General features: G+C 33.6%; 2 protein-coding genes across 7 annotated transcripts in view; one reads left to right on the top strand and one right to left on the bottom strand.

The window, feature by feature from the left end:
• The window catches only part of heph (polypyrimidine tract-binding protein 1 heph), a 212,843-nt gene extending 198,632 nt beyond the window's left edge, over nt 1-14,211 (top strand). For 5 of the 6 annotated variants that reach the window (XM_066391845.1, XM_066391844.1, XM_066391849.1 and 2 more), the window contains 9 exons: nt 746-934; nt 1,000-1,051; nt 1,108-1,407; nt 1,452-1,681; nt 5,864-5,897; nt 6,544-6,636; nt 6,706-6,847; nt 6,906-7,058; nt 7,943-14,211. In XM_066391845.1, coding sequence (XP_066247942.1) covers nt 746-934; nt 1,000-1,051; nt 1,108-1,407; nt 1,452-1,681; nt 5,864-5,897; nt 6,544-6,636; nt 6,706-6,847; nt 6,906-7,058; nt 7,943-8,075 — 1,326 coding nt within the window. In that variant the 3' untranslated portion in view covers nt 8,076-14,211. The remainder of the gene's footprint in view (nt 1-745; nt 935-999; nt 1,052-1,107; nt 1,408-1,451; nt 1,682-5,863; nt 5,898-6,543; nt 6,637-6,705; nt 6,848-6,905; nt 7,059-7,942) is intronic. The other variant, XM_066391846.1, reaches the window with a different exon arrangement.
• Cchl (Cytochrome c heme lyase) lies at nt 14,208-16,526 on the bottom strand. Its single transcript, XM_066391869.1, has 6 exons — nt 16,342-16,526; nt 15,999-16,243; nt 15,500-15,631; nt 15,275-15,441; nt 14,995-15,204; nt 14,208-14,478 (listed from the first exon to the last, which is right to left on the bottom strand). The coding sequence occupies exons 2-6, from the start codon at nt 16,227-16,229 to the stop codon at nt 14,415-14,417; spliced, it is 804 nt and encodes a 267-aa protein (XP_066247966.1). The 5' UTR covers nt 16,230-16,243; nt 16,342-16,526; the 3' UTR covers nt 14,208-14,414.
• Nucleotides 16,527-19,339: the final 2,813 nt, after the last annotated feature.

Here is a 19,339-nt window from a genome sequence, read left to right as displayed (position 1 = left end):
TCATACAGGATGTTGCAAAAAACGAAATAAATATTTTAATTTGAATACCGTGTATTTCAACAACTTAGTAATTACAGACTCATGTTTACACCAATTTTTTTACTTAAAATTCTTTAAAGATTCGCACTTTGAAGCTTTTATATATTTAATTAACACCCTGTATATTGTATTTCTGTCATTTATTATTTATTAACTACGTAGAGATAAGAATTACGTTTAGCACTAAACAGGAATGGTAAATTTGTCCATGGCAAATTACCGTTAAAACTTTCGACTTAACAAGGTAATAAAAAATAACAAGATTAGGAAACCCCCGATATAAAAAGATTAGGTAAGCGAAAGGGGGACCGAAGAAAAAGCTGAAACTGAATGTAGGAAAAGTTCTCGTTATGAAAATCCCGCACAATTAGCCCCACTGATGAGGTTTTGTGCTGTTGCTGTTGTTTTTTGCAAACGTAATATTCAAAAATGTAAAACGACTTCTCCGACGATAAACGTTAAACTTTGATGGCCTGCGAATTCAATTAGCAAACTTTTTTCATTCTTACCGTTTAATAAAAAAAGATTTTTACGAGTTGCGTGCATGAAAGGAACATTCGAATATTAGACCGCGAGGGAGACGAGTTTCGAAGGGAAACAATGCCAAGCCATTCCTTTGTTGTCGATCATTTCCACTAACAAAAGATAATTCAGTTTAGCAACTTTTTATGTAACTAAAAAAATAAAATTACTAAATTTGTTTCAGAACGCATCAGCACAGGCAGCTTTACAAGCGGCACAAGTTCATGCTCTCACAACTAATTCCGTAACACCGACGGGCACCCCTACGAACCCAGTGATTAACGGGCAAGACATACAGGGTGGACCAAACACGGTACTCAGGGTTATCGTGGAACATATGATTTACCCCATTAGTTTGGATATTTTATATTTGGTAAGTTGTGGTAATTCTATTCCACGAGTTCTACTTTAAACGTTTGCCTTCTTTTTCCCCCTCAGATATTCCACCGGTATGGCCGAGTTCTTAAAATAGTCACCTTCACAAAGAACAGTAAGTTGTTTTTTCCTGTCGAAATGGGATAGTTAATAAACCAGAATCCAAAACAGATTCGTTCCAAGCACTTATCCAATACCCAGACAAAGAATCTGCTCAGACAGCCAAACAAGCCCTCGATGGACAAAACGTGTACAACAGTTGTTGTACTTTGCGTATCGACTACTCGAAAATGTCCTCCCTCAATGTCAAATACAACAACGACAAGTCCAGGGACTACACAAACCCCAGTCTACCCAGTGGGGATGGCACAGACAATCAACTGGCCCTTACCGGAGGGTTAGCCGGTGGTCTAGGGGCTGATATTCTGCTCTTGGCAGCTCAACCCAGATTGGCCAGGGAACGTTTAGCAGGTATTTACCCTCAATTTGAGTTTTTGACATGACGATTGTTTAAGTATTTGGTTTAGATTCAATTTTAGCGGGAGCCCCAGGGGTATTAAATGGGCCATTTGTGCATGGAGTGGGATCCCCCTTGGCACCTGGTTATGCGGGAGGAGTAGCGGCTGCTTTGCCTGGATTGGGAGGGTTCGCCACTCTCGGTCAAACAGCTACCGGTCTGCGAGGGTTAACAGCACCAGGCTTAAATTTGGCAACAGTATTGCTTGTCAGCAATCTGAACGAGGAGGTCAGTATTTATGTTATTAAGTAGTTTTGATAAGACCAAAAGATTTATATTGCAAGCTATTAAAGAGTTACGTCCTGACTCATAAAACGGTTAGTCAAACTTTTTCGCCAATAATGCGATCAACGTATGCAAGTTTATACAAGGAAAATAGTGGTGAGATGAAAAATTTAATTATTTTGACTGTTCTTCGAAAATGCACCTGTAAAATGACAGATTCGAATGTTTTTGTCTCGTTTTTCTACAAAATTGATATTGGGGGACCGTTTCACTCGTTAAAATTACGTCGCTAGATATAGCCAGTTCTAATGGTTTGAAATAGTGAGCTATAACAAAAGCTCACTTTTGAAATAGAAAATTATGGATGAAAGATATGGGCGGCTCCTTAAAGTAAGTAATGCGTCATAACCATTTCTCGGACGAATTTTTAACGTCATTAACGTAATCGTAACGCATTAGAGTGATTCAGAGCGCAATGCTACCAAGCGCTATTTGATTACTGCATTGTTTCGGCAGCTGTTTTAAGAGATATTTTAAGTCGAAAAGTCATAAAATTATACAGATAAAATCACGGCACTAGATAGATAGAAAAGTCAAGGCGAATTGACAAGCACCCGCTCTAATAGGTAGTGGTCACACAACGTCAACAGCAAACTAGTATTTAGTTAATCTTTTAAAATGAATGTGTTGGGAACTTTTTTAAAATGAAATTGTAATAATAAAATAACTCGCCAGAGGAAAATCTTAAACAGAAATTGAAAGTTGTCAGGGTCATGTGGAAAATTGACGTATTTCCTCTAAAGTTGGTAAGTTTTTTACTAAAAGTATTACAAATCGATTCTCATTGATTTTTCAATCCATCCACTGCCATGATTTTTACTGCATAGGAACATACATATCTAATAAAGGAATTAAAAGACTACAAATCGTGTAAATTAATACTTTAGTAAAACGGCTCAGCAATTCAAATTTATTATTACAATCCTCTCTCAGGTGTGGTTTTATGTGATCTGGTATTTTCCCCTCAAATCGCAGCCTAATCGCAGGGCTTCCGCCCCCCTGTTTTACTACTACTACTATCCAGATACGGCATGGAGTTATTTACTAAGGTAGGCCCTATTTAAAATTTCCATATCTCCGTAATATCTATTGACGTTTTTAAAGGCCTTTGTTAAAATAACTGCCTAATAAAGGAGGAGGACAGTATATTCAATTTCCACTCTGTTTGAAAATTTAATTTCATCGGGCAATATTTAAAGGGGACAGAAAAATGGAGTCGTTTGAAATATGATCAATAATTTTGATGTTAGCGGACGATAAAATGTACACAACTCTGTCGGAGGGTAATTGATGGGTTCAGTCAGACTCATTTGGCTTTATACAATCTTAAAATTTTAAAGAAAAGTTTTAACGTTCCCTTCCAATGAGACAAAAATGAGCTAAATACGGTTTTCTGTTAATAAAGCTGCGACACACTGTTCAATTTACACATTTATTTTACTTGCGTGAACTTACTATGTAATGCAAGAGTAAACCGATCATTTTCCTACTCACCATTCAGTTGTGCATGTTAACTTGCCTTGTTATAGTCAGTTACAATATGGCTGACATAATTTACTACTGTAAGGGGCCGCTCTTAAACGTTAAGCAAAGATCAACGACAATGTATTATAGGGTTTAGAACGATACCACGTTGTCAGCACATCTTAAATCCGTAAACCTTTGGTGAAATGTCGACGTGTCCACCTATATTTCAGTCCTCCTAGGGGTTAAAAATTCAGAAAGAGAGGCGCAACAAAATAGAAAAAAGTTATTGTGCTGCTCGAATGTGTTGTGCCTCTATGGGTTTCTTTCAATTTTTATCCCTGAGAACTATCGTAAAGAAGTCGAAAGAGTATTTTACCAACTCTAAGGATGTTTTATTTGTAGTAAACCTGATACATTATCCATGGTTAAACGGACAAAGACACAACATTTAAAACAATAATAGACAATTTTCGGTGCAATTCAGACATTTCAGAGTTTGCAATGAATCTGTCTTCTCCGTAGGTCCACAAGCCGAGTTTAAGTCTACATGTGGTTTAATTTGACACATCTACATAAGCCATGCTTAAGAGTTAAGCCAGCTTGTGGGCTCAGAGAGAATACGGAGGTAAAATATTAACATGAAGGTTAAGTGACAGATCATGGAATAGTGCCTGTCTCGTTCGCTATCTGTTGGAGTCACGTCATCATCCAATCAACTTACCAACAAACTATCCAACCCACATTAAGTAAAGCAGCTTGACTTAATTATATACCTTATGCCGGTCCTATAGTTTTGGTTTCAAACTCCACTTGCTGTTATCCTGAAGCTTTTGGTAGATAAACCATGGAATATTATGTCATCTCTGAAGCTTAAATCCGAGTAAATCGAGATAAAAGTAGGGTATACGACTGGGCATTACTTTCGTAATTTATACTGACTTCAGATTGAATGTTGGTAGTTTATTTTATTAAACCGATAAAAATTTGCATAAAACGGCAAACAAATGTTGCCTTCCTTACCAAAATGTTATTAAACACTAAAAAAGCAACAATTTTTTATTACATACAGTAACCTGGAGTGAAGGAATTGAGGATTCTGGGTCGTTGCTCAGTATTTAGCTACGATTCTTCTTTCTTTATGGAAATAATTTTCAAATTCCCACTCGGCGTAACTATTAAATTATTTGTAGAATTTTTAGCATTTACGTACAAGTCGGTATAATGAATATGAAGAGTAAATTTACCAAATGGGAATGTGCACGCAAATCTGCTTTAGCGCCATTCAATTGGTTGCAACTGATTATTACAGGTGGATAGAGAGTGAAATTGAGCATAAATAATCACGAAATACAGCAGATAATTGAAGAAATGAAGCAAAAATTTAGATTTGGTTTTGAAATTTGAGCCAAAGTCAGTCAACAAGTGGAATAAATAGGTTAACAACCTTTCCATTTTTGAACAGAATGAGTGTAAAATCAATTTCTGCAAATACGAAAATGCGATTGCTTCATCAGTGTCTTTTCTCTAACTAAATTTAAAATCTTCTATTCAATTGAGTTTTAAGCTCTTTTTTGATTAAAAATGGATATCGCAGCTTGATGCAGAAAAGAGCAACTCAAAATTTTCACTACCCAACCATCCATTTCATTTACAATATTTTGAAAATAACATCACTATTTAATATATATTTTTTATTTCGTTAAAATATTTCTTATTTTAACTTTTTGGAAGTTTTAGGTTTTCACATCTGTTAACCTACTTAGATTGATGATGAATGAAACATAATGTGTCTGTAATATTGTGTTTGAATCCCAGTTTTAAACATTTTATACTCTCTCAATCGTATTAATCAAAGTGGGCAAATAAAAATGTCTATGAATCTACAGAAGGCATGGACAATAATGCGCGTTAATATCCTTGTAAACCCTCAATATTCGGTTCAATGGGTCTTCATCAATACTATTTACCAAAATATTAACAAAGATTTTGACCATCTAGGGGCCGCTTTATCCCATTTTTTTCTAATTATATACATCCCTTTTTCGCCTAGTTCATTTTATTGTACATGTAGTCCTGGAGATAGGTTTATATACCATGCATCGTACATATGTTTCTATAACTATCCGATTTTAACTACGCCTATTTAGTTAATAAAACCCAACCAGTTTACTAAACCAATAACCGGAATGTAAATTCGATTGTATTATAGATTTCAACACCTCATCGGACTCTAATTAGTAAAAGGTGTAAATAGTATTGAATCATTTGTTCATCGCCACTAGGATTAACAGTAAATATATTTAATCACTCTTACAAACTGTTTATTTTTCTTTTGCTAAAAAGCTGTTTGCAATTAAGCTTTGTTTTGGCTTCGGAAGCGGCTTATTTTAAACTGCTTTACCAGATTAATGGCCGGTGTTTATATGGGGTCGCTTAAGTAGAGTTACCTGTATTGGTACAGAAAACATTCGTCCGAAAAAGACGAAGCTTTTTGCAAACTATAACATAACGTATTTACCTGAAATCAGATTAGAAACGATTGTGAGGATTCTAATATGCTGTTTTTCTTTTTTACATTTGCTGCCCCTCCGGTGGCAAAATATACCGCCTACCTCTCTGTGCCACGTCACATCCTCCTGTCATCTTTCTCTATCGTAGATGGTCACGCCTGACGCTCTCTTTACACTATTTGGTATGTTTTCATACTTAATTATATCGTTATTCATTTTATTGGACAACTATATTATTTTAACAGTAGCAGAATCATATTCTTATATAGGTAAAACTTGTTACTCTTGCATTTGGGTTTGTTAAAATAATATTGTTAGCGCAAGGTCTAATTTGCTACTAAACATCGATAAGGTTGCCTAAACTAAAATCAGCTTCAGCAATACAACGAATAGCAAATTACACCTTATCATTTTTGTACTCCTTCCATTTTATCCGTATTTATTTTATTTCGTGCCGTTTTTACTTTTCCTTTATTTAATTAAAAAGCTTCCTGCTTAGATTCATCGTTGTTCGTTTAGTTTCTATTTTCTTCGTAATTTACATTTATTTACTTACGGTAGTAATTTTATTAATTTATGTTTGTTTTGCATGATACTATTTTATATCTTTATATTTGTTTTAATAATGTATACTTATAGTTTCATTTTAGTGTGTGGCTCTCATTTTCTTATCTGTTTTCCGATTTGCAATTGACACACTATTTATTATTTATTATATGATTAATTTAGTTCGTAGATTTTTTCTATATGATTAAACACAGCTCATTATTTGAAAAATCACGTTGAGAAAACACTCGGTGCCACAATCTAATTCCTCATATATTTTAGGCGTTTATGGGGACGTGCAGCGGGTAAAAATCCTGTACAACAAAAAAGACTCTGCTTTAGTGCAAATGGCCGAGCCCCACCAGGCGCACCTGGGTAAGACTCTCGTTATTTTCTAATGTCGTTTTCATAACAATGAATATAACTATCTATCGGAAATTTTAGCCATTACACACATGGACAAACTGAAAGTCTTCGGAAAGAATATTCGAGTGATGTTGAGCAAGCACCAATCAGTGCAGATGCCGAAAGAGGGACAACCGGATGCTGGTCTAACGAAAGATTACAGCCAAAGTCCCTTGCACAGGTCTGTGTTTATTACCAACTAAAAAGTTCATGTATTTACTAAATTGTCTGTTTTTCAGATTTAAGAAGCCCGGGTCGAAGAATTATCAAAACATTTACCCTCCCTCCGCCACCTTGCATTTAAGCAACATTCCGGCGACGATCAACGAGGAGGATATCAAAAAAGCATTTACGGATAACGGGTTCACTGTCAAGGCTTTTAAGTTCTTCCCGTAAGTTCAACATATCAACATTTTTTATGTGTGATGCGTCATTAAAAAAACAATTTTCTTCTTTATTCAGTGGTATAAAAGGGGGTATCCGTATAAAAATCGGATTGATAGTTTTCGGGATACAGTAATTTTCCAAATTGACATGTTTTCTCTTTATTTGAGAAACCGCGGCAAATAAATCTACTTGAGATAGATTCTTAATGAAAACTAAAATGCGTAATTTGTTACTAATTCAACTGCCCTTTTTGGGAGATGTCAATTATGGGCATTGAATTTTCACCACCCTGTGTAAGTTACAAATCATCTTGTAAATGAAACATGAGATCATTAACTTTAAGGCTGTTTCATTCGGCGTAAACTCGATATTTGTCATTGGTCAATACTAACTTGAATCTTGGTTCGGTCACAAGATGTTTAGTTTCGTTCAGAGCAAGGATTAGTTATAGCAAAACTCGATGTACGTTAGTGACGCATAGAGGCCTATATGTAAGTAACAAACAGTGGCCGGCATTCTACTAAAATCGGCCCTATTTTTCGAACGGAAGGGTGCTATATATTAGTGTTAGGACCTAATTTTTTATCGCCAAAAATGGGAGGTGCGCGGATGCAATTGAAACGTACATCAGATGTCGTGGTAACGTCGCTTCTTCCGATTTGGCTGCCACGGATTCTAGATCATTAGTGTGGATCTAAAATGCGTAATATTCTCATAATGTGTATACTTGGAAAAATGAAGTTCAGTTGAGAAATTAGGCACAAATGAAAGGTAAACCTCTTCAGAATCCTTAGAAAGCTTTTCCAAAATTAACCGGTTGCCAGACAGAAATCTTCTCGAAAAAGAGGCAATATACAACCAAATAATTTTGCATTCCTTTTTATTACAGAAAAGACAAAAAGATGGCCTTGATCCAACTGCCAACAGTAGAGGAAGCAGTGGTAGCCCTAATCAAGATGCACAACTTCCAATTGTCGGAGTCGAATCATCTACGGGTGTCGTTCTCGAAATCCAGTATATAATAAGGCCTATGAAAAGCCCTACTTCGGACAGTATTCATTCCATTAGCCCAGTCCGCCAGGTAGCTAATTGACGTATAACGTTACTACAAAGCGCCCTTATTTATTATAAAATATTTTAATACAAAATGGCATACTTTTGTTACTTTTATAGACTGTTTCCGGCAGGTTAAGCTTTTTCTGTGTTTCACTTTGCATCTCGAAGAGCGTCGGGTGATTTCTTTGTTTAATAACTCGTCAGCATAACAGTAAGTTGACTTCTGACGGTCTCAATACATGGACTGTTAAAAGCATACTTTATAGGATATTTGAGTTACACCTAGGATAGTTGCAATGATTGGTTCTAAGTAGATTTACGCAAGTTATTTATCTTACAATTATTATAGCTTTACGTAATAGTATTTAATATATTTTCTTATTGTTTTACTACAATTGTTAAGTAATCGTATTATCCGTACGTATTATTTTTCTACACTTTTGTGCTTGATCAAGATATCTTTTCGCGTCCCAGTATTACCCGTGCTTTAATGTTCCACTTGCAGACGTTTGACGGGCGATTTTGATTTGTTTGATGATAGATGGGAACGATCGCCGCGATGTTAACTTTTTTGTATCTAATTATAGAGATGTTTAACGCATGTTATTCTAGGAAGGCCTGACAGCTACTAGGTTGTTTAATGTGCAATATGGTTAAAATCTTAAGATATTTTAAATTAATCATTATATTTATAGTTGAAAGTCGCATTGTGACTCCCGAAAGACGCTTCGAAAATTGGTTATTTTTTCGGGCAGAATCACATATGTTGCAGAATTAAATTATGTTTCAAGCGAGTTTTGTGGGGTCATAGTTTCTAATATGACACCGTTTTATATACATTTTATTTGTCCGTGTCCCAGATTACTAAAAAAAAAAGAAATGGAAATTTTGAGGCCTAAAAAAACTTGTACAGTGTAAACCATTTTCATGCTCATACGACATTTCATTCACATGGGACGGCAATTTGGAGATTCAGATGAACGGTTTAAATCAAAATTCAAAACAATAGTAACTGTAATGTGAGCGTAAAAGCGAGACACATAGTTTGAGAAATTTAAATACTTTCAGTTATTCTATTCAAAATACAGTTAAAGACCTAACTCCATAAACCTCGTTGTGAATGGAACAAAAAAACTATGTATTGGGTCAGTATTTCGCCTAAATTAATTTTAAAAAGTGACTCTAAATTTACTATTAAAATTAGGTTTTTGAAACAACTATCCATAAAGACCTAAAGTTAGTATTATAATGTGGCTAGTAAGTACTGTTATTAAATGTCGCAGAGTTTTTTAGTCTATTTGGTAGTTTAGCCAGTGAATTTAGTTTAGGATGATCACAGGGTGTAGCCGTACCCTAAAGGTATGAATTATTTGTCCGAGAGGACAAAATCATACTTTCGCGATACAGGCAATCGTGTTTTTAAACTAATCTCTAAAACAAAGCTGAATCTCAGTTTTCCTATGTTTTTTCTACTCAGTCCCAACTTCCTTTTTTCGAACATGCTTGCCTGAATCTAGAACCTAGCTTACGCTAATTTCTCTCTATGTATCTAATAATATAATCATAGCACTCTATACACTTCACTTTGACAATCATGAATTTGTAAATTAAAACTGTAAAAATGAAAGCGTGATCGAAGTTTCGCCTGTACAAATAAACGGTGGAGGTCAACCCGTAACATTGAAACAGTCAAATTATCAAAGACTTTCAATTTTCAGATTTAATTTCTTGCCTAATTCCTTCTCTATCGATCAACACTTGAAGAGTTTCACCTCCAGTTTTTTGTATAATCAAAATTTTATATTGTCGAATGACATATCACGCAAGCAAGCATTTGCCAAATTCGAAGTCAATATCTACAATATAATAACTGTGTGACTGTATGTTCTTGTTGAAAGATATATTTTTTTAACGTTTGCAACCCTCTTGAGTGCGCACAAAAATTTTTCTCCGTAGAATAATGTACCTAGTTTCATTTTTATGTTTTCCCTCTTTTTTTCTTAGTTGCTTGACTCCGGGTTGTATTAGATACGACTAGATGCTTCTCAGGTTAATTAAATACTTAGTTCTATATTTATGCTTATGACCTTAGTATTACTGCATTTAACTTCCTTAGTTTACGTTATTTCATTTATATTTTCTCGATTAAATTATATTTTTCAAATATTTGCTTTGTTTTTGTTTGCATTGATTATTCATTGTATCTCGTCTGCGTTTGGTTGGTTCTTCTGAAAATAGATATTTTGTTGAGCCATATCTAGGTTTTAAGGTGGTAAGTACGAGAGAGTATGGTAATAAAAGCAAACTAGAGGTAGAGTAAAGTTTTTATAACACTCAAGTTCTATACCACATGTTCACCTACTGGTAATTTAGTACAGTAGTAATTTTGCAACACCACAATTTTATTTACGCAAAGTGTTCCATAAGTACTTGCAGATCTAACTTGCTTATTTTAGCGAAACGCCCTGTATATCATTCAACGCCCGGTGCAAATACACGAATAGAATTCTTTCAGTTTATTGCTAATGGAATTGGCTAAAAAGACATTCTCTTGTGATTTAGGTTAATTGAAAATTTATACATAAGCAAAACAGCTCTGTCTAAAGTGGTGCATTAGTCCACTGTAAGACATATATGTAATGTAAGAGACATGGTGGTTTAGAAAAGACGAGTACCAAACAGCTATAATTTAACGGAGAAGGTTCAAATTTTTGTAAAAAACTAGCATGTCGTAAGGCAGACGGGGAATGTACATTGTTCAAAATAATCTAAGGAACAAGGACAACTGTTGACAAATCCTGATATTTGATACATTTATGATAAAAAAAAACTCGGTCTCGGTCGATTATTAGTCGATTGTGGGCACGGTACCAAGAAACTGGACATGTAGCGGAAAGATATGCTGGCCGTACAAATATTATGACAGCAACGCAAAATCATTTTCTGGTTCTTCAAGCTAGATGCACAAGAACAGCTACAGTAAGGGATTTGATTGAAAACCTACAACAGGTACACGAGGTATTGATTCCAGACCAAACTGCTTGAAACCGATTACATGAATCTGGTTTATACTCTCTCCACCCAATAGGGGCCTTGTACTGCGTCGAGGAAATCACGCTATATGTTTGGTTTAGCCCGAGGAACACTAACATTGGGGTCTTGAAGAGTGGACCAATGTGTTATTCACAGATGAATCATGGTCTGGATTTCGATCTGATACCCGAAGGGCATGTGTTTTGCGTGAAATAGGATGATTAAAAAGGAATTTTATGAATATCATTGTATAAAGATTATAGCCAAGCTTGTTCCTTAGATTCTTCTGAGCAGTGTATAATAAATGAAAGCCACATATCTATTTTTTGAAATGAAACAATTCCGAACATATATTTATAGGCACTTTTTTCCTTATTTTAACTGAAGGAATATCCCTCTTAAAGTTTAGGCAACACCCTGTATACATATTTGAAACAACCAAACCCTAACCTGAACTACATTCAAGAGACTGTAGTTGCTATAACGATGGTAAATGGATGTCTCAATGCAGCGCAGAATCATAATGTTTTTTTGACTTAATCACACTCCTACTCAAGTGGGTACCAGTATTATATCAGTTTTAATAGTATGTTTTTGCATATTTATTAACAGGATCATAAACTAATAAGCAGAATCTGAATACATCATCTTACCTACCAAACATGATCTGGTCATGCGTAAGTTTGCCTCTATTACTATACCGTGACAATTACAACAAAAAACAACGTTCGTCAATAAAGATAACTTAACTTGCCAAAGGACAAGTCAAAACCGAATTTGAAATGTATATTTTTGATAAATAAAATATATACATTAAATACCTGATTAAAAGCCTGCACTTGAAGGTCATTTTTGCGCTACATCTATTCTACTTTCTTTACGTTTCCTTTAATCACCGAAAAGCGAAATGCGTTTTGCAATTTGGGAGTTAATAAATCAGTATTGTTTATTGTTTGTTGATATGAACGTTTTGTTAGGCTGAACAGGGTAAAATTGACAAATGTAAATATGACTCTAAACATAATTTATATGCAATATGAAGCTTTGTCAGTTACACATCTAATTTTTATGTTTGCTCATACCAAGATGTCGTAATCGTTTATTATTACACCCTAGACCATTACTTTATTAAATTGTAAATACTTATTAACTCCTACTAACAAATAGCTCGTCGCTGCTAAGCCAAAAGTCACTATTAATGAGGACATCTGACCGTTAAAGGGTAAATGCATAACGTTTTTCTGTTAAGGAGGTAACTAAAGAAGTACACTATATAAAACGATTAAAGAAATAAGATTATTTTCACTGAAACTTGGATTTGTAATGATCTATAGATCTAATTGAAAAAGGTGAATTAAAGGCCATAGTATCACAAATCTGCCGCACTATGCTCCAAAATGGCACCAAAAAAGCAAAATATCGACATTCTAAAGGTGGTTCATCTTTCTAATCAAGCTAAAGCCAGTTGTTGTTGTTTAAACCATATATTTTATAAAAATCGTTAAGCTCAAAGAAACTGTAACACCAAATTGCAAAAGGCACTCTAGCACCTTTAAAAAAACCTCCTCTAAACTCTATTTTCAGAAGTATCAAAGATTTGTGATTGGTGAGTATAAAGCGTGAACTGGCACACGCGTATGTTGTAAAAAGATAACGGCCATCGTGCCTGACCGTGGGATCAACATAAAACAAATCACTTTGTGTAAAAGTATCTATTTAAACAAATTGTAACATCCATAAGACGGACTTGTTCGTCCGGAAACAATCATGCGTATATCTATCTATATTCCCAATGTACTCTAAACTAATTGATAGTAATACCTTAGGTAATCTTTAGAATTAATAATTGTAGGAAAACGTTAGCTTAATCTATGGGCACAATTTAAATTAACCGACAGGATTTTATAAATTTTAACTTTTTTGCACCGATAATGCTTATTTTGCAGGCCGATATAGCTCAGTACGAGCTCACAATGCATTATTGTAGTAATTACTATAGAAATTTAAAGAGGGACAATTCTCAATAGTCGGAATGATCTAATTTGCATCTTCTCAAAAGCCGACTTTTTTCTGTACGACCTAGTTCAATATATTTATTTTTATGAAACAAAGTCCGTGTGTGGCAAGTGTAGTTGCATGGGCATGATCAGTAGCGAAGATGCATATTATAATATATTGTTGCTACTATTATTACCTGCATAAAAGTAATTTCAGTCATTCCAAAGTTCAGAAAACTCATAAAAGAATTCTACTGACAGCTATTTTGGGCTTTGCTGACATCACCAGGGGCCCGATTCTGTAGTCTGGAAAGTAGAACATTCCCTGGCGGAATGACGTCAAAATCATCAAAATAGTGCCCAATAAGTTTAACAAATTCACGTCGTATTGAATTCTTTCCAAATCGGGCCCTTGCGATGTTTTAGCTTATACATGAGAAGATCTCAGAAGCAGTTTTCAAACCCTTCTGGAATCTTTGTTATCTAGTCCCCTCCTAACACTCACAAGTCATTGCACACGTACATAAAACAATTTTGTCCCGACAAAGGGTTGTGTTTTTAAGGATTGTATACTCACAATTTTTGCTAAAATAGCTCGTAGACAACACGTGACGATCTATCGTAATGATAATAATATAAATAATAATGATTTTCAGTGGTAAAAAGTTCTTGTAAAATAGTCCAATACCTAAACACGACTATTAGTCATTGTGGCTATACCAGAAAATCACAAGAACTCAACATTGTTCACTGGAAAACGAACGTTTGCTCTCATTTTTGCAAATTTCTAAGAAACTAAATTGGCTTTTCGATTCAATTGTTGTCAGTCAATCTCGGGTGCCAAGATCAGTATTAGTCAGAACGGCCAGTTCAGTTGGTATAATTTAACTGTATGTTAGAACAATTGCTAATTTGTATGAGTAAGATAAAATGATATATTTATTTAGTTGAAGATTGACTATTATCATGTAATCGAATACATATTATTATATCTATATCAACAACTATATATTGATTCTGAAAGTTTTAGAGTTATTCTTGGTCATTTTACAATAAAAAAGGTTGAAATATTTTTAAATCTTTTATTCAATTTTTATTACAGGAGTCGTACTGCATCAAATAATAACAAAACATGGTTACCGGTTTCCTTACAAAAATCTCACATAAATAACATGATAAACATGGTTTGATTTTAGGACCATAGCAACAAATAATTTAATAATTCACGGAGACCAGACATCAATGTCGAAGAGACTACTTCATATTCAGAATAATTCATTCCTTACTGTAGAACCACCTCCACCAAGCCACTTTCATTCGATCCCAAATATTTTCGGCACTGAAATCAAACGACTTTATTAATTACGTATTTGAAATACAGAAAATGTTATTTATTTTTTTATATATTCAATATCTTACTGTAACTAACTATCCCAAAATCAGTTTTTGAAAATGAGTACCATCTTCGAGAAAGTCTCAGTTCTTCAAGAATATCAGGAACAATTAGGAACTTCTTAGGCTCAATATATTAAATTCCTGGTAACTTTACAAAAAAAGATATTTGTCATGGAAATAGACTGCACAAAACTGTAAACCATACAATTTTTACGATCCACCATGTATATAAAACTTTTTTATTTGTTTTGATTTGAATTGAAGTTAACACGTTGTATATTCTTTCGTAAATGAAATTCTTTGTCCAATGCACGCACTTAAAGACCACTGAATCGATTTTCTTGATAATAAACCCACGCATTTTAAATGGAAAGAAAACGCCAAATTTAAACTTTTACTTACTCGCACTTAAACGTTTTTAATGCATTTGGCTTTTACAGTTAAAATAAAAGTCTCTTACCTGTCCATAGCTGGCCTCACATCCAATAGAGCAAATTGATACTTGCTATTCACCTTTCCTCCATCATAATAGTCAATAATATATCTTACTTCCTTCCCACACCTGTCAATAATCCAGTCATGCCGGTCGAAAGGCAATTCATAACCCATTAGCTGTCTGATACGAGCCCTTGGACTGTAGTCTGTAGCTTTCCCACCAAAGCTTTTCAATCTAAAAAGGTGATTGATTCAACATTCAAAAATTGAAAATTTGTAAAAACAGAAAGTATTTAAAATTTCACCTTGGATTCATACACTCATGTGCATGCAAAGCCTCCCATTTTAGAACTTCCTGCCATGCCTGTTCATTATTTGCATTGTGAATTTTGATTATGTCATCCATGTCTTTTTGCTTAATGTCCTCATCCTTCCATCTCCAGCCTTTTCTTAACATAGCATTCCAAAACATCTAAGATTTTTATATGAAAAAGATATGATCATATTAAATTTTATTTTAGTAATTTCACCTGCGCACTGGGATAAACCCAGAAGGGATTCTCGCCCTCTTTGACAATAGCTTTTGGTATGGTGGAGGTTTGCCTGTCCTTTGAGAGAGGAAATGGTTGCCCTGGTGATGGATTTTGATTGCCTGGGCCCATCTAAAATAGATAACACATAATCCACATCCCAAGATGAATATGTTCTCTCTGTGGTACATATAGTTTGGCTCCTGAGGTATTGAAGCAACAATAAAAACTTGCAACTATTCCTAATATAAGTTTAACATATTTCTATCGATTCTAAAGTCCGATATATATTTGTCACCAAAACATTGCCTAAAGAGATTATCTAAGCCCTATAGTTTGTTTGAAACAGAACTTTGTAGAAATAACTACTCTTCACTTATTTTATTTTGGTATGGATATTGGTGTTTTGTTTTATTATGATGAACATGAAAGAAGTAAAAATTATAAAATGGGGAATTGCAACCAAATCTGCTTTGTGGTAATTTTATAAAACATGTACCATGTTTAATGGATTGACATCATCCTGGCTTGCACCTCCAACTGGACATTCAGAAGCGACAGGCTGCTGCTTTCTGTGCATGGGGCACTCTTCTGGGATTTTCCCAGAGTAGTTTGCAAAATGATGATGCTTATGGTGAAAAATTGGAGTAGATTTCTCTTCGACGAGAGGGTCATTCGGATGGATTATTTGAGCAGCAGCTAGCTCTGCTGCAGACACTGTATTTCCCATTACTAGTGTGCAACCTGAAATCGATGTAAACATACATGAAACACCGAGGAAAAATGAAAAAGTAAAGGGCTAAATTTGGAGTTACATAATTATACATAAACAGGACCCTCACCTTGGTAAAAAGCACTATAAGGAGATAATCTGAGTACTCGGCTCTACACTTGTAGAAAACTCCACAAACTATGGATTAAGCTTTTAGACAAAAATAGGTTGAAGTTTCCACATTTTCTCAAAATCTGAAAGTTTCTTGCGATGCATTTACATCGTAAAGGGCACAAAAAATGTGAGGTTAAACCGCCGGAGAATGTCAAATACAATAAATTTTTAACATCACTTTCAGATTTCAAATAAAATATGGTAGCATCGTTAACGGTGGCTCTTACTCTTAGAGGAATTAAAAATAATCAATTCTTCAGAATTTATCCTTAATAATATAACTACATTTAATAATTAATAATCTTTTGACAGATTGGTGGAGGAAAAAATAATGACTACTAAAATAAAAACTAGAAAATCATATTAATTTTCTTAACATTATGGCGAAGGTAAACTTCTAGATTTAACTCAAAAGCTTAACTTGGCCAAAAATGATTACTTATCTTTTCAACCAAGTGCAATTTGAAATAAACATTTAGTTAAATTGCACCATTTCCACCGATCAGTAGAACATATACCCCATTAAAGTTCTACTATTGAATCTACTAGTGATTTTATCGGTCAATAAAAGCTCGCAGGAATTCATATGTATGTATATCCTGTGGCTATTTAGACGGTAACAAAATAATTTTCGAAAAAGGTAAAGGACATTTTCAAATTTAGGAAACGTTTAAAACTTCATTAAGACTATAAATTTGAGATGTAGCAGAATTTAGATCTTTTTTATCAATAAAGTATTAGTTTATATCACTTTTTTTTTCATTACTTCATATTTATTCTTTTACGTCTAATATAAAGTTGTATTACAATTGTGGTTACATTTTTAATATTTCGTCACAAAAAAAACATAAAATATATTCTCAAAAATCATGTGACTAAAATAAGTACACATATGGGCTCTTAAAAATAGGACACCCTATAAATGCTCTCAAAATAAAAGTTTTAAAAACTATTTATTGTGAACTCACCAAAAATTAAATATAAAATACCGTATTAGCAACCAGGTATGATTAGATGCTTGTGGTGACAAATTAATACACTGTCGTCTTAACAAGACTAGTTTTATTTAAAACTTTTTTACAAAATATAGAAGCTGAAAATAAAATTAATATTACTTGTGTGCAGAATGTCATAAAATATCTGTTGAAAGTGGCCTTTTGTGGAAAAAATTAAAAATTCTTATTCGTACTTGAATGAATAATAATCTATGTCCACATCTACAAAAATACACTGATTTTTTTCTAATTTTACATTTATTTTATGATAAACACTAAATATTAAGATACTACACGTAGTGCATTTCAATTTCAAAATAATATAACAATCACGAATTTATTGAAAACTTTAAATGGGAATAAATATGAATTTATTCTTAGCAATGGGTTTTCAATTTTGCTACAATTTTTTAGTGTACAAAAACGTATATAAGTATTATGTGAAATTACAAATAGATGTAACTCATTCTCAAGCAATTTATGTAAGCTGGTAATTATCCCTTTACCTTTTACACATCAATTATTAGAATCAGGTGACTTAATTATCCTTCGTGGCAAAGATGAAAACAGCTACCTTCAAAGATTGTGTCGTAAGCATATGTAATTTAAGAAGTACATTAAAATAAAAAATTGTGAATTTTGCTTAAAGAATAAATTCACCATATTCTTCATCACGTTTATTATAGAAACGAAATGTTTGGTTTGCTACTTATTTACAATTGATTCAGAAATGATTCGTAGATTGGTGACTTAGACGAATAAAGCCCAATTAGTAAATGAAAACATTATTCACATTTATACACACATTTTAGCGATTTATCAATATCCACTTAATGTATACTGACATCGTGTAAACATTTTATATGCACTATACATTTATAAAACGTAGCAAAACTACTTTTCATATTTGGTTAAAAAACACTTACTTGTACTGACAAGAGGAATAATTTATTATATACCCTGGAAATCGGTTAACTTTTTCTGGGATCCAATTTACAAGTTAAACATTTTATGCAATGGATGGATTACACTTTTGAGCAACAACTTATTTACATTTTGCAGGATTTTGATTGCGTAATTTTATCTTATTGTATAGATTTACGTCATTACATTTCATTAATTTTTCGTATAATTATTCATACAAATACCAAATGCCTAAAAAACGTACCAAATGTCCCATTAACTAATTTTCCCATGAGAATGTTATTGAAATTGAATGATTGAAATAAAGAAATAAGAAAAGTGTTAGAGGGAAATTACGAAGGTACCAAAGAAAATCGCAGGTAAGGAGAATAGGAACAAAGATTTTAAACCAAGAAAAAGCGTTGAGGTTGAACTGGGAATTCAATAGAATTTCTATGAATTTACATAGACTAGTACACTCACCAATAATCACCATCTTTCTGATTTAATCTGAGTATCGGCCTTTTTGCTCAATTTTTTAATTCAAAAACATCTATTATACTGCGGATCACTTGAAGGTGTTGAGTTATTTGTCGGAGGAGTTGAATACATTGGTTGTATAAAAAAAGTTATACCTTACTCCATAAAACGATATGACTGTTTACTTGAAGAGTTAAAGAACTGCTTTTTGCATAATTGGAGTCAAAAAAATCAATTTTGAAAACATTATAACAATATGTTAATAATTTGGCCATTAAATTTTCAATGTATTGCTAAAACTGCATGCATGTGAAGTGATTCACAGTCAGGTGTAAAGCTAGGGATCCCTTCGAAAGCTGCGCCATAATGTAGCAGCCGATATAAACCGTTGTCCTTGTATTTTTCTCGTACATTCTTACTATTTTTCATGCACCGGTGACTCAAGTTAAAAAGTATTATTGACGGCATAATACTAAATAGATTTGCTCTCGAAAAATAAGGAAATCACAGAGAAATGCTTTGGTTTTATGTTTAATCATCTGCTGAGATTTTTAAATTAAAAAAAATCATACCTAC

Source organism: Euwallacea similis, chromosome 7, assembly GCF_039881205.1.
Source record: "Euwallacea similis isolate ESF13 chromosome 7, ESF131.1, whole genome shotgun sequence".
In the NCBI taxonomy this organism is placed as follows: Eukaryota; Metazoa; Arthropoda; class Insecta; order Coleoptera; family Curculionidae; genus Euwallacea; species Euwallacea similis.
This window is presented reverse-complemented; position numbering and strand designations above follow the sequence as displayed.

Excerpts from the sequence above, each read along its gene's own strand:
- Cchl (XM_066391869.1), bottom strand. The coding sequence starts at position 16,229 with ATGGGAAATACAGTGTCTGCAGCAGAGCTAGCTGCTGCTCAAATAATC. Across the intron at positions 15,442-15,499 it reads GGGTTTATCCCAGTGCGCAG|ATGTTTTGGAATGCTATGTT; the intron begins GTGAAATTACTA and ends TAAAAATCTTAG. Across the intron at positions 15,205-15,274 it reads CATGAGTGTATGAATCCAAG|ATTGAAAAGCTTTGGTGGGA; the intron begins GTGAAATTTTAA and ends TCACCTTTTTAG.